Genomic DNA, 15329 nt, shown 5'->3' with positions numbered 1-15329 from the left:
TGTATCGAAAAAATATCGAACCGTGACACCAAAGTATCGAACCGAACCGAACCGTGAATTTTGTGTATCGTTGCACCCCTAATATATATATATATATATATATATATATATATATATATATATATATATATATATATATATATATATAGGAGGGAGACGAGGAACCATCATGGAAGGACAGGCCCCTGCACGGTATGTACCACCGGCAGATAGAGGAGGTGGCTGATATCCAGAAATCCTACCAGTGGCTGGACAAAGCTGGACTGAAAGACAGCACAGAGGCACTAATCATGGCAGCAGAAGAACAAGCTCTGAGTACAAGATCCATAGAGGCTGGGGTCTATCACACCAGGCAAGACCCCAGGTGCAGGCTGTGTAAAGATGCCCCAGAGACAATCCAGCACATAACAGCAGGGTGCAAGATGCTAGCAGGCAAGGCATACATGGAACGCCATAACCAAGTGGCCGGCATAGTGTACAGGAACATCTGTGCCGAGTATAACCTAGAAGTCCCGAGGTCAAAATGGGAGATGCCCCCAAGGGTGGTGGAGAATGACCGAGCTAAGATCCTGTGGGACTTCCAGATACAGACGGACAAAATGGTGGTGGCTAACCAACCGGACATAGTGGTGGTAGACAAACAGAAGAAGACGGCCGTAGTGATCGATGTAGCGGTTCCGAATGACAGCAATATCAGGAAGAAGGAACACGAGAAGCTGGAGAAATACCAAGGGCTCAGAGAAGAGCTCGAGAGGATGTGGAGGGTGAAGGTAACGGTGGTCCCCGTGGTAATCGGAGCACTAGGTGCGGTGACTCCCAAGCTAGGCGAGTGGCTCCAGCAGATCCCGGGAATAACATCGGAGATCTCTGTCCAGAAGAGCGCAGTCCTGGGAACAGCTAAGATACTGCGCAGGACCCTCAAGCTCCCAGGCCTCTGGTAGAGGACCCGAGCTTGAAGGATAAACCGCCCGCAGGGGCGTGCTGGGTGTTTTATACATATATATATATATATATATATATATATATATATATATATATATGTGTGTGTATATATATGTGTGTGTGTATATATATATAATATATATATATATATATATATATATATATATATATATGATCTCACTGAGGGGGCCTGAACCCCCTCAGTGAGATCATTAACAAGACTGGCTACGGATACCGACTACAGAACGGAGCAGTTGTCAGCCACCTCCTGTACATGGATTACATCAAGCTGTATGCCAAGAGTGAACGAGACATCGATTCACTGATCCACACTACCAGGCTATACAGCAATGACATTGGAATGTCGTTCGGACTGGAGAAGTGTAGTCGGATGGTAACAAAGAGAGGGAAGGTAGTCAGAACTGAGGGGATTGAACTACCAGAAGGCAACATTGCAGACATAGAGGACAGTTACAAGTACTTGGGGATCCCACAGGCGAATGGGAACCATGAAGAGGCCGCTAGAAAAGCTGCAACCACCAAGTACCTGCAGAGGGTCAGGCAAGTCCTGAGGAGTCAGCTGAATGGTAAGAACAAGATCCGGGCCATCAACACGTACGCCCTGCCCGTGATCAGGTACCCTGCTGGGGTAATAGGCTGGCCAAAGGAGGAGATAGAAGCCACTGACATAAAGACAAGAAAGCTCCTTACCATGCATGGAGGGTTTCACCCCAAATCCAGCACCCTGAGGCTGTACGCTAAGCGGAAGGAAGGGGGCCGGGGACTGGTGAGTGTCAGCACCACAGTCCGGGATGAGACAACGAACATCCAAGAATACATTAGGAAGATGGCCCCAACTGACCGAGTGCTCAGTGAATACCTCAGGCAGCAGAAACCCAAGAAAGAGGAGGGAGACGAGGAACCATCATGGAAGGACAGGCCCCTGCACGGTATGTACCACCGGCAGATAGAGGAGGTGGCTGATATCCAGAAATCCTACCAGTGGCTGGACAAAGCTGGACTGAAAGACAGCACAGAGGCAATAATCATGGCAGCACAAGAACAAGCTCTGAGCACAAGATCCATAGAGGCTGGGGTCTATCACACCAGGCAAGACCCCAGGTGCAGGCTGTGTAAAGATGCCCCAGAGACAATCCAGCACATAACAGCAGGGTGCAAGATGCTAGCAGGCAAGGCATACATGGAACGCCATAACCAAGTGGCCGGCATAGTGTACAGGAACATCTGTGCCGAGTATAACCTGGAAGTCCCGAGGTCAAAATGGGAGATGCCCCCAAGGGTGGTGGAGAATGACCGAGCTAAGATCCTGTGGGACTTCCAGATACAGACGGACAAAATGGTGGTGGCTAACCAACCGGACATAGTGGTGGTAGACAAACAGAAGAAGATGGCCGTAGTGATCGATGTAGCGGTTCCGAATGACAGCAATATCAGGAAGAAGGAACACGAGAAGCTGGAGAAATACCAAGGGCTCAGAGAAGAGCTCGAGAGGATGTGGAGGGTGAAGGTAACAGTGGTCCCCGTGGTAATCGGAGCACTAGGTGCGGTGACTCCCAAGCTAGGCGAGTGGCTCCAGCAGATCCCAGGAACAACATCGGAGATCTCTGTCCAGAAGAGCGCAGTCCTGGGAACAGCTAAGATACTGCACAGGACCCTCAAGCTCCCAGGCCTCTGGTAGAGGACCCGAGCTTGAAGGATAAACCGCCCGCAGGGGCGTGCTGGGTGTTTTTTTATATATATATATATATATATATTAGGGGTGCAATGATACACAAAATTCACGGTTCGGTTCGGTTCGATACTTTGGTGTCACGGTTCGATATTTTTTCGAAACAAAAAAATGTTCATGCATTTTTTATTTGTCATTTATTAAAATTATAAATATATATTTTAACTCAAAAGTACAGTTTTTAAATTTAACCCTAACCCTTGTGCGTGTTTTTTATTTTGACAGCGAATGCGCACCTGCGGACCACTTATGTACAGCCCTGGTTATTTAGCTCGTCATATTGCAGCCACAGAAATTCTTTTGTCCATGAAACCATAAAGCTGCACTTTCTTTTTGCCTTTTAGTCTGATTTGTCATAACTTCTCCGTTTTGTGGTAAGCTTTTCTTTGGCTGTCACTTCTTCACCCTGACCTGTCTTATTTGGCTCAGCAGAACTGAAATGCTTTTACACACTCACTCACATAAGCTCAGCGATTTTCTGCACGATCAACCTCTCACATGTTTAAGCTTGCTGCGGGAGATTTCACTTGTCATGTTTGCATAGTAAGCTAACGATTAATAAGACGATGTCAGAGGAATTGGTGCACAAATTATCATCACTCACAGATCAGTGCTGTCGCTCTCTATACACAGTTCGCACGATTGCAAAGTGAAAGCAAAAAAACAAGCGCAAATTCAAACGCAACTTCAATATGTCACATATTGACAGTGGCTCACCGATGCCAATGACATAATTACCCAGCTACATTTCTGAAAGAATGCAAAAGCATTGACATATATTTTTCCTACAATAGCCCGACGGGCAGGGAAGAGATAGATTTTGGTAGCCCGACTGAAAAAATCGCTAGCTCCGGGACGTCGGGCTAGCGATATTGCGAGCCCTGTATCTGATTGAGGAATCACTCATCTTTGGAAAAGAGAGTTTATTACAGAGAAATGGCTCTTTCCAAAATAAAAGCTATACTATCCGCTTCTTCTGGGCTATATTCTCAGCAGCATAAGGAGAATCATGTGCTAACAGCTGTCTAAATGACTCGGCTAAAGTTAGTAGCATGCTTGTTGTATTTGTCTTTGCACTAGGATGATGTCGGCGTAAATGTGCAGTCATATTCGTTGTGTTCCCGCTAGTGCTTTCAGGTTAATCTCGTTGAAATGACCTTAACGCCACAACACGGCAAATCTCCGTTAACGAGCTACCGCCAATCGCTCCGTGCATGGGGCTAGACGGCCAACACGTTAACGAGCTAACTGCGCTAACACACTAGTTCACACCAATGTAATTGAGCATTGCATGGCACATCCAACATACTGTTTTACTTTAGTCCATGACTCGCTTACCTTCAGGGTCATACGTCACATGAAAACCAAAATAATTCCAAACGCCAGATCTGAATGAGGTTCAATTTGCCTGTTACAAGGAGAGCTTAACTTCTGTCTCGCTAGCTTGCCCTGCGCTCTTCCTTCTGACGATGCTGTCTGTGTTGAGCGCTCAGTGAATCTGCATTCGACTACTCCGCCTAGGCTGCACTGTCGAGCCTAGGCGGAGTAGTCGAATGCAGATTCACTGAGCGCTCAACACAGACAGCATCGTCAGAAGGAAAATTGATAAAATAAATTACAAATGTTGTATTGTTCGATACATATGCGTACCGAACCGAAAGCACTGTATCGAACGGTTCAATATCAATACGAATATCGTTGCACCCCTAGTATATATATATATATATATATATATATATATATATATATATATATGACCTAGTTAATGACCTAGTTAAGTGACCTTGAGGTTTTCAGAAAGTAGTTAGTATATTAGTATACAGAATATTACAGAATATTACAGAATATTACAGAATATTCTCATCCATACAGTCTACCAAGGGGAAGCATCAAGGATGGAGAGATAGAACAAGGTCTTTTTAGATATTCCTTTCCAGATTCTAGCCTTTCTTTCTGTCCTGTGAAACTTTTATAGCAGAATATTTAGGTTATGGAGAGCATCAGAAGGAGAGCTGGCACATGAGTTAGACCTCTACATGTCTGAGAGCAAAACACTGACAAAGACAGACTGAAAGATTTGAAGATATGTCAGTGTCTAAGATAGCACTCATAACGTTTTCACGCCATCTATAAACATTTACTTAAATCTCAGCATCAGCTGTTTTGCTGCCAAAAATAAAACTTTCATAATGTCTCTCTCCATCAGCATCACACATTTTACAGTTTCTCCATCTCCAGTCTCTCTCCCTTGCCCAGGCTCGTCGCCTTGCAATTCATTTCTCAGTAGACATCAAGAGACCTTCACATTGCCACTTCCACCCAGGGGGAATGTGCATTGCAGCTTTAGTAATTATCCTGCTGGATTGGTAGTGCTTAGGCCAAAGGGGCAAACCTTAGAGTGCAGCAAGCCTTGCTGTCACTGTCACCATCGCACACGCTAAAAGAAAGTGCAGCCCAAATTTAAATAGGTCAGAGACTAAAAAGGGCAGAGTGAGAAAGAGGTGAAGATATAAAAATGTGGTGTTCTGTTTTTAATGGAGAGAAGAAACTTTTTTTTCTTCTCGCTTTACTCACACTGCTAACTCTTTTCTGAATCAAGACAAAAGGAAGATTAAGGAGTCTTGGATGTCTTAGAAAGGAGCTGCCAAAACAGCTTCATACCCAAACAGCTTCATGGATGGAGGATCTCTCCATTAAAGCATATGCATTCATTTGGTGTTTAATGATGGTGCTGGAGGGTGCTGACATACTAAAAATCACCCATAGGTGTTTAGCCAGGCTGAGATCTGGGTCCTTTTTCTTCAGTGCAATGTTTTAAAGATCCAAAATTCACCAAAATAAAAGAATGGGTAACCCAATTCAGTCACTAGCAGCATGGACCTTCATTTCAGGTAAAACAGGCTCTCCTGGACATTCCTGCTGTATGCATCATACCACCAGCTGTCTAAAAGTAATTACTCAGGATACACCACAGGATCACAACAGTCACATAATAATGTCTAGTCATTTTCTTTATATCGCCAGTGCTTCAGTCACAGTGGCTCCTCCGGGAAGAGCAGCAAGAGTGACAGTCGTGACCGAATGTGATGCTTCTGTCAGGTAACTGCACAACTTGCTGTATTTGGTTTGAACAACACTAGTCTGTCAGAACCCGCCCACTCTGCAAGTATATAGTGAAAGTAGGTGTAAAAACAGATGTAGCTGAAATGATAACAGCTTTTTTCCTTAGGTATGAGATACTTCAGCATGACAAAGGTTGGACGGTAAAGTCATTGCCTGTGCTGTTTCTATCTCTTAGGTAATGCTGTAAGCTGGCAACATTATTGGACTGACCATAGTTTAAACATAGACTGTACTTAAAAGATGGACAGGCCCACTGTGATGTCACTATTTCATTTCTTGAAGCCAACAGACATTGCATATTCATATTGCCCAAATACTTTATTCTATCTTGTTCTTCTTTACAAAGTTAACACCAGGCTGTATTTAGTAAGACTCAAAATTAGCAATCGAGATCATAATGTCAAAAGACTTTAATGAGGTTACAGGTGAACAAAGCCAAGGGCCTCTGAGCACACTTAAAAATACTGTTTTTAAAAAAATAATCACGCATGTACAACCCCTACAACTCACTCTTGAACACAAATAAAACAAAATATATGTAGAGTAGGGCTGTTCGATATAACAATATATATCAGATGACGATATAAAAACGTCTATCGTTTCATTTTATGCTATCGTTTGTTTCGTGGTGTCGCAAACTGTTTGCGGCAATATTTTTTTCATCGCTTTGATGGTGACAGTAGTGGCTGTATTAATTTCTTAAAGTTCTCTCTTTCTCTTATATTTAATATAACCACACTACGGATGGACAAGCGCCTGTTTTTATGCGTTGTTAGCAACAACGATGGTAACAGCATCGCGTGTCCGCTTGTTTATTTTCCACATAAACCTTTCACAATAAAGCTCAAGATCCTGTTGAGACTTTTCAAAATAAACTGAATCACGTGAAAGATGCAGAGTGTTTACGGATCAGAAGCAAAAAAAAAAAGAGCCGTCGGGTGCTAAAAAATAAACCTTAGACTCCAATGTTAGAACAGGCTTTTGCCCGCAGCACGCTGTGTAATAAATGCTCACAAAGAAAACAGCGTCCGTTACAACTTATGTCTAAAAATATATCGTTACTCGACTCCAGGTACACGACACCCAGCTGGAAACACTTCACGCAAGTCGAGCTGCTCGAGATTCACAGAATTTACAGAAAATATAAAATTTTTGTGATTTATATTGTTATCGGGACGATAGATGTCTTATATCGGAATATGAGATTTTGGTCATATCGCACAGCCCTAATGTAGAGAAGTAACTGTTTAGTACACTCACCTGATAGCCAGGAGGGTTGCAAAATCTGACAAAGTGGATTTGGTTGCAGGGGTGAAAGCAGCACTGTTTCAAGGTTATCACCTTCTGATTTGATCCTGGATGGAAAACTGTTGCTTTCTTGTTGATTTTTGGAGTAGCACCATATTCAGCTTTAAAAGCAAAAAAAATGAAGGACAACTAGGTAAGATTGAGAATGCTGGAAGCTTCTATACTGAACCTACTTTCTTAATTAAAAAAAACAAACAAACAGTTTTTACATTAGTGAATCCCAGGAAAATTATAGTATTTTTTAGTTTACATAAATTTCAAATATGATATGTCCCATGTATACATACCCTTTGGGGGTCTTACTTTGATAGCACAAAAGTAGCATCAATAATATTCATTTTTATCACTCAAACACTATTTACAGACTTTTAGCTAAAGCATGAAGACTGTTGATTTTTCAGCTCCACTGCCTTGCAAAGTTTCTGCAGTGGTTACATCACTCTGTCGTTTAAACATCTTGTTAATGCATCTTCTGCTGCAACACATCCAAACAGGCGTGCCAAAGATTTGAATTTATACAGAAAACAACTGCGTGTGCTCCTCCGCATTTAAACTGTAAGTGCAAACACACAGAATCACAGAAGCAGCTTCTCTGGAGAGGAAGCTGGCTGAAACATTCAGTTTAGTTGCTGATATACCCAGATTTTCTTTTTCTTTTCAGGGAAATTTAGAAACATAATTTCATTGACCAAATGTGCAGATACATGCCTAATCTAAATCATAATTTCATCCAGACAAGTTTGATAATTAATCACATTTAAAAGCAAAGTTTTAACATATTCCAGTCATACATACGAATTTGATCCTCTTAAAACCACATCTGACTTGCAGAATTTGATCTGAGGCAGAAAACAGATGGATTAATGAAATTTCTGTTCAATATCTGCTTTGGAACCAGAAAGATACGTGCGTGTTGTTAAACCACCACTTTATTATTTATATCGATATCAGACCACCTCAGTGCCAGAGACCTGCCAGCGTTCAACGTCGAGCTTGATAAAAGGCAATTTTTAATTGATGTCACAAACAGTAACAATGGTGCAAGATGGAGCAGCAGCCATTTCAACTTCAGCCTCATTTGCATCCAGTAATTATGCCAAAATATCACAATTAATTTGACAATGATATATGGATGTATGAAAACTCTAAACGCTTGATCTTTGAGGTGCAGCAGAGTAAAGGACAAAATGGCATTCTGTAGCATTTAGCATTGAGAGCACTGCAAAATAAGGGATCGGGAATGATCATGATGAATTCTTCATGTGGGCCCACAGTGAAACGTAATATCCGATGCCCTCTGAATGTGTCATCCAACACATATATACGCACACACACAAGCACACATTACCTGCAGATGCCAAGATATAAGTTTACCTTTGGCTTTGTTAATGGTAACTATCTGCTGAAAGGTAGCAGGTCTGGCTTTCTCCTGAGGGGCAGCTGCTTGCTTCATGCCTGCCTTGGCAGCATTAGCCCAGGACCTGGCACTGACACCCACGCCATCTGCACCTGCAACTGCAATATGAACAGCAAGGGAACGCGGATTACTGCTATGGGCATTTTGCATGCATTGTGTCCTGTCTGGCCTGTACCATAGGTAAGCCTAAAAAGAACTGTGTTCTTCTCAGCTGCAAAAAAACCCCACAGATTTTCTGCAGTCTCCCCCTCTGGGGATCGACAAAGTGCTATTGAATCAACAGGGCCATGCTATCAGAGAGTATATTCTATCATATCAGCGCTGGCTGCGAACTGCTGGAGGAGGGCTAGCAGTGTGTATATCACATATGCACATTTACTGAGCAAAGCAGAGCCGCCTTCAGTTACAGCTCTGCACCTGTTAAAAAGGCGAGGGGAAATCAAACAAGACCAAATAGATTATACTGTTCCATACGATATATAAATATAGCTGGAATAGGAAAGGAACGACTTCTCCAGCACAAAGTTCCTTGAGGTACTGTATCCACTGTACAAGGCATACTCTCTACTTAAAATGAACATGTACTTATGCATGTGTACTTATATCTGTGCTCTGTTCTGCACCAACAGGAAGGCTCACCGTGTAATTCACTTTGCCACTGCAAAATAATCCCCTCATTAAAAGAACATTTTCCCACTGAGTCATCCAAGTGAGCAAGTACTTCTCAGCAACAGCAATGCAGAATCACAGTGTGTTAACACCTACACAGAGACATGTTTGCAATGTTTGCAAGCGCGGATGTGTCTATGAGTTTGTGCGCACATCTGGGTGTTTGTTGAGGATTAAAGGTGGCAAAGCGCTGCCCTGTGATTGGTAAAGTTGCTTTGATGTTTCATCTGGCTATTTTTCTATCAGTAAGTAGAACTCAAGGACAGAAAACAAAGTAGTAAAGCCACCTGCTTCGTGGCAGAAACAAAAGTGCTCCGTTAAATGGGCTTCAAAAATAACCGAGGAGAAAAAAAAAATGTAGCAGTCTGAGAGCTGGACTCTTTGACAAGCTAGAGTTTCTGCCTGGGACAGGCTGCTGCTGCTCCTCCTCTCCTGTCTTTAATTACCCAAGTACGAAGGTGTCTCTAATATTAATAATGCATTGTCAGAAAGAGATAATGTGAGAGTATTTCTAGCTCCAGAAAGCTTTAAGAGTGACATAAAGTTATATTGTCAGCACCAGATTATTTATACTGCCTGATAGAAGGAGAGGCATGTTAACGGCATAGAGACACATGGCAGATTTATTACCTCTAGGCGGCGGCTGCTTGTTGGCCTTCCGTTGCTCACAGCTGATGGTGGGAGAGTTGCGATGGCGGACTGTGCCAAATGTTTGAAGGTCCAGCACAGATTTCTGATCTCCTGCACAGATGGAGGAGACCTCGTGGGGCGAATTTTCCAATCTCCTCTCATGGGAACCCCTACAGCTTTGGCAGTGGCTTGGAGTAGAAATGAGAACTCCTTTCCCCTTTGCATCGTTGGTCTTGGGATTCCTCTGACGCAATCCACCAAGCGCTAAAGGGTTCTTTGGGGGCTGGAGGGCTGGGAAGTCAGCCAAGAGGTCATAAGCCTCTTCCTGCACTGGAAGAGGTGCTTTGGTTTTTGAGTTTGCCTCAGGTGCTTCTGGTTTGCCTTGGATGGGAGCCTGCACAGGGTCATTCACGCCACTTGCCAACGTGACAGTGGGTATGTCATGTGGGTGGAATGAAAGGGGAATCTCCCACTGGCTTTTTATCTTCCCCAAGGCTGGAGGCCCTGTGAGAGATAGCGGAATGCCAGCGTTGATGGTGGTGAGAGCAGGAAAGTCTTCATCAGCTGTAAAAAAGGAATCCTGCTCATTGTCGCAGCTTAGCTCAACAGATGAGCTTGGAATTTCCTTTTTCTTCACCACTTTTGCACTAACCACTGAGTCATTATTGCTGCTGTCGCTGGCACAACTTTGCACCCCCGGTAGACTAACAGCATCACTCTCATCACTAGAGTAGCTGTCTGAGCCCCTACTTGCATTCTGCTCTTTCTTGCTTCCACATTCATCCCCGGGTAGTTTAGAAGGGTGTAGAGAACCTTCTCTGTCTGGCAGGTGTGGGGTGTGGCCTTCAAAGCAGACAGGATTTGTCACCAGATGTTGAGGTGCAGGTACTGAGCTCTGTGTGCCTGTTCTGCTGGATTGAGAGACCTGCATCTTCTGAAGAGAGTTTTCAACACTCCTTTGTTTATCTTGCACATCCCTCTCCCGACAGGACTGCGAAATCAAAAACAATGGAAAATACTGCTTGCATTAATTAGCGAGTTTTAGCCGAATACGGATAATGCTATTTTTATTCATGCTGAGAAAAGCAGATGTTATTAGATTTGATTAAAAAACCCTCACCGACTTTATTTTTCCACCCGCCTCTTCCTTAATTTGCCTCATCTCCACTTCCAGCACAGGGCTCAGCACCCGTGCGGGGTTGGATAGGCCGTGATGTCTGCGGCCCGAGAGATAAGGACAAGGAAGGGTGAAGTCAGTGTGGTATTGCTTCTTGTCCTCCTCATAGTGCGTGTAATCATCTGTGTCTTCTTGCTGCTTCTCAGCCCTGGACAGGAAGAGAAACACAGACACGTAGGGTGTGTGTGTGTGGCAGGGTTAAACAGATCTTTTTGCATGTAACAGGCTATCACAGGATAATTACCGCCACTTCAAGGTTAGCCAGCTCATGTCGTCTTGTATGCACCTTCTTTTTTCCCCCCCGTGAAGAAAATGAGAAAGCTTGATAGCGATGTCACTTAGTTTCCCATGCATTGTGTGTTAGGCATGCTTTTTGAAGGCGTTTATAAATTAAATGACATTCATTTTCATACTAAGTCACTGTGGTGATCATGCATAAAGAAAAGGTCACTTGTATCACGAACATGCCAAAATGGGCTTAATTGGAGGTACTGTCCGATTTTCTGCTTTCTGACATCGCATTTTAAGATGCTTATGCTTATTTCACCTCCAGGTGAAATAAGCAGTGTTTTTGTTTTGTTTTGTTTTTTTTTGGGGGGGGGGGGGGGGTTACCCTGCATAAGATCCTTCTAACCTCACTGCCCTCACCAACAGGTAAACCAGTTTCCCTAGAAAATAAGGAATCACAGAGTCCACGGCTCCAACCTGTATGTATGATGCATCACCCGCTTCAAAGCATGACTTTTTAATGAGGCTACTCTTTAGTCACCAGCCTGTCGACTGTCGAGCTGCGATGCGGAGCAGACGGTCCGGTGAGACCCGGGATGCTTATGATAACGGAGACGTCATGGTAGCTCTGGGCGGTGGGTGAGCAGATGGTGTACATTAACATTATACAGTGGGTTTATGACCGCACAGCAGCCCAACTGATCTCCAATGAAGTCTTGGGATCTTGGTTATAAGTTATAAAGAGGCTACAACTCCACATCCATCCAGTTAATCCATTTATTTTCCCATAACCCTATCTGTTTTAGGCAAAACAAATGTTATGATTTCTAAAATGAGCCTGTGGGCCATTTTAATTAAATAGAATACACAAAATATAAATAGAAACTTTAGACTGGCCTGTGGGTTTAGACAGTCAATCGTAATTTTGCTTTTTGATTAGTCAAGGTTAAAATAAACTACCAAAAATAGACACTTTATCCCCATTTTAACTCTAGCCTATGACTGATGTTGCCACGGTAACAATCAATGACACTTGTTTTGAGCTGAGGTATTCAATAAAAGAGGGAGAAAACATTGCTGTGGAGAGAGAGCACTAAAATGCCAGAGTTTTTTGGAGACCACAGTAACCTACTGGAAACAAAGGAAACAATCCTGAGTCTGACTGAAGTATTAACAGAAGTGCTGAAACCTGCCACATTAGGAAGTTCCGTCACAGGCTTGCACTGTGTTCATTATAAGCAACAGGAGGTTTCCATCACTGTAATCTCTTTTTTTATCCACATTTTTTTTTTGTCATTATTATATTATTTTTGCTGAATGTTCCAAGTAAAACGTCCTTGCAACAACTGAATTCATCCAAAAGGAAAGACCAATTTTCTGCCAGCGTAAACAAAGCCAGCCAGTTGCATAGTGTTACTTGGTCGGCCATGTTTTTCTTCTTTGAAAAAAAAGAAAATTGCAATTAATCTAGAAAACATTGTATGGTAGCGCTGCTTCAGTCAGAGGTCGAACTGCTCTGTGCAATGAATACATTGAGCTAAAATGAACTGGCACTTACATAGTAACTTTGTACCCAGTTGAGTAGAAAGGTACTTACATTCCTCCCTGGAGGAGTCAGGGATCAAGCCAGTGACCTTCAAACCAGCAGATGACCTGCTCTACCAGCTGAGCCACAGAAACCCCTAATAACCCTGGGGCTGCCCCAAACCAGATTTGTTCTGATTGGCTGCTCCTCCTAAACACGAGGTCTGAACAGTAGATGGGAGGAGCTTCTTCACAAACAGCAGACTTTTGAGATGCTGATATAAAGGGAATCTGTTCTCACTGATATCATAGGGAGTCAACAGTGGGAACTTTATCATTATTATACAGCATGATTATTAATGACTCATAAATTACCTGATCTACTGAACAATAAAGTATTAAACATTTGAATGCTGGGTTTCAATAGTTACTACTTATAAACTATGTTAAAGACGCTTGTAAACTCCAAATTATAACTTCACCATCTGTATTATTACAAAACAAAACAAAAACACAGAATACTGGCTGTACCTGTTGCCATCTCCTATATTAGATATTACAGTGTTAGCACTAATTACTGAGGAGCCTACCGCTTCCCATTTCATCTAAATTAGATGAAAGCACACCCCAGGAACAAAATGATGAAGCTGCTTGAGCTTCATATAGACAGACTGATTAAACCTGGATAAAGTGTGATATGAGACATAGTGGGTTCGCAGTGAGGTTAATTTCATAGCTTATGGGTTTATAAGCGATATGAAGGCATGTTTCATCGCTTATGATGGAGAGGTCAGTTATAGCCTGTATAGCCACAGATAACCCTACCTGTGACTTGACATTATGACTGAAGGAGTGTCGTCTTTACTAGCTTGGATTTCCAGTGAACTTTGACCTCTTCCCGGTTTCACCTGGGTAGCTTTGCTCCAGACAATTTTGCACACCATATCATAGCTGTCCCTCGGTGCGTTTGGATGAATCCAAGCGAAACGCGGAAATGGCGCAAATGCGCCGAGGAACTGATTTGAAGTTACTGACGTCAAGTGATCTTCTTCCAGAGGGACCATTTTCCCTCTGCTTTTCGTATACATGGCCATATCGGTCTTCTTTACAGAGTCCAAATGTGTATTTTTAAGCTGTTTCTTTTTTTCAAAAGCATGTCAGCATGTTAGGCTGTCATGGCAACCAGTATCAGTTCCAGAATTTCAACAATTATCCAGCGGTTGTAAGGATAATCTTCTGAGACATTTCATTTCTTAGTATTTCAGTGCCTGACATAAATAAGTTGCTGCAACATTTCTCTCCAGTAGATGGAGGGGCCTTCCCCTAGTACATCTGGGCTACATGCATGTAAGGGTTCCCCTGGCCAGCTGTAAGCGTAAATATTTTAAGTACAGGAGGCTTCAGAATCTCAGTTAGATCTATTTCCTGAACTCCTGGAAAAAAATGCAAGATTGAAGCCCAGAACAAGCTGGTGAGGGTGAGTGAGCAATCCAGCGTTAGCAAAGTTTAATTTAATGTTGCATGAAGACTATTTATGGCCTCCATCATATATGTCGGGGTTGAAGGCCGACACGCCTTTCATTATCCCAACTGTTTCCACGCGCGCAGCATTATGAAAAAACTAATTATATCGGTCATATGCAAAAGTGGAAATGACATTCAAATTTACTGGCCAGGGTTCTGGCCTGTTAAGCATCAATTTCACGTTTAGTGAGCAGCAAGTGGACTTCTGTGCTAAACTGCCGGGAAATCCCATTGCTGGTCTGAATGGATGGAGACAATGGCCTTGTTGGTGGGCTCCCCTAAATCTTACTTTTACAAATTTGATTAAGGCGTATTAAAGGTTTCGTATTATTGTTATTATCATTGTTGTTGTTGTTGTTGTTGTTGTTGTTGTTGTTGTTGTTGTTGTTGTTGTTATGGTTGTGATTATTATTATCGGGAATGGCAATCAATGCATAGAAATTGGAAGAGAAGGGTTTAAAAGCTAAAACTTATAACTTACATACGCCCTTAATGAGTTTATTTTGAAATGATGTTCCAGCACAAAAAATGTGGGTATATGATATGACTAGTGATGGTAGTGAGGAGAGCCAACCGAGAGCTGAGAGAGCGAGAGAGAGAGAGAGAGCGGAGAAGGAGCAGGTCTGCAGTCGGAATCTTGGGCGCCGCGCAGACCCGAGACGACTGTGGCCAAGCGCTGAGATACTGGGAATACATACTGCATATTTCTCTATGTACAATAAGATCGCTGACCACACTCCGGCGTTGGTTGAAAACTTCTCAAACCAGGCAATCTTTCTCTGATCCGGATATCCTCCGTGGTTCTAACCAGTTCGTTCATCCTTCCTCTGAATTTCGGTCTCATGTCGACTTAAAGCGTGGATTACTGGCACCGTAGATGCTCTTATTAACTGGAGATAAATTAGACAGAAGGACAAGTAAGTGTTGCCGGAGAAACTAGAGGAGGAATCTCCTGATTTCTTTTTTTTTCTCTTGACGTGTATCTGGTAATCTCAGTTATATGCGTGGAGCTGGCGAGGGTTCTTTTGTGATTTTTA

General features: G+C 42.9%; 1 protein-coding gene across 1 annotated transcript in view; it reads right to left on the bottom strand.

The window, feature by feature from the left end:
• The window catches only part of LOC113014343 (uncharacterized), a 49834-nt gene extending 35895 nt beyond the window's left edge, over positions 1–13939 (bottom strand). The window contains exons 1-5 of the mRNA XM_080296345.1: positions 13594–13939; positions 10960–11164; positions 9840–10857; positions 8498–8638; positions 7076–7224 (exon numbers count right to left, since the gene is read on the bottom strand). Of these exons, the coding sequence (XP_080152471.1) occupies positions 7076–7224; positions 8498–8638; positions 9840–10857; positions 10960–11164; positions 13594–13862 (1782 nt within the window). The 5' untranslated portion in view covers positions 13863–13939. The remainder of the gene's footprint in view (positions 1–7075; positions 7225–8497; positions 8639–9839; positions 10858–10959; positions 11165–13593) is intronic.
• Between the last annotated feature and the right edge of the window lie 1390 nt (positions 13940–15329).

This window comes from Astatotilapia calliptera, chromosome 22, assembly GCF_964374335.1.
Source record: "Astatotilapia calliptera chromosome 22, fAstCal68.1, whole genome shotgun sequence".
NCBI lineage: Eukaryota > Metazoa > Chordata > Actinopteri > Cichliformes > Cichlidae > Astatotilapia > Astatotilapia calliptera.
The sequence above is the reverse complement of the archived record's forward strand: the minus strand, read 5'-3'. Positions and strand labels throughout refer to the sequence as shown.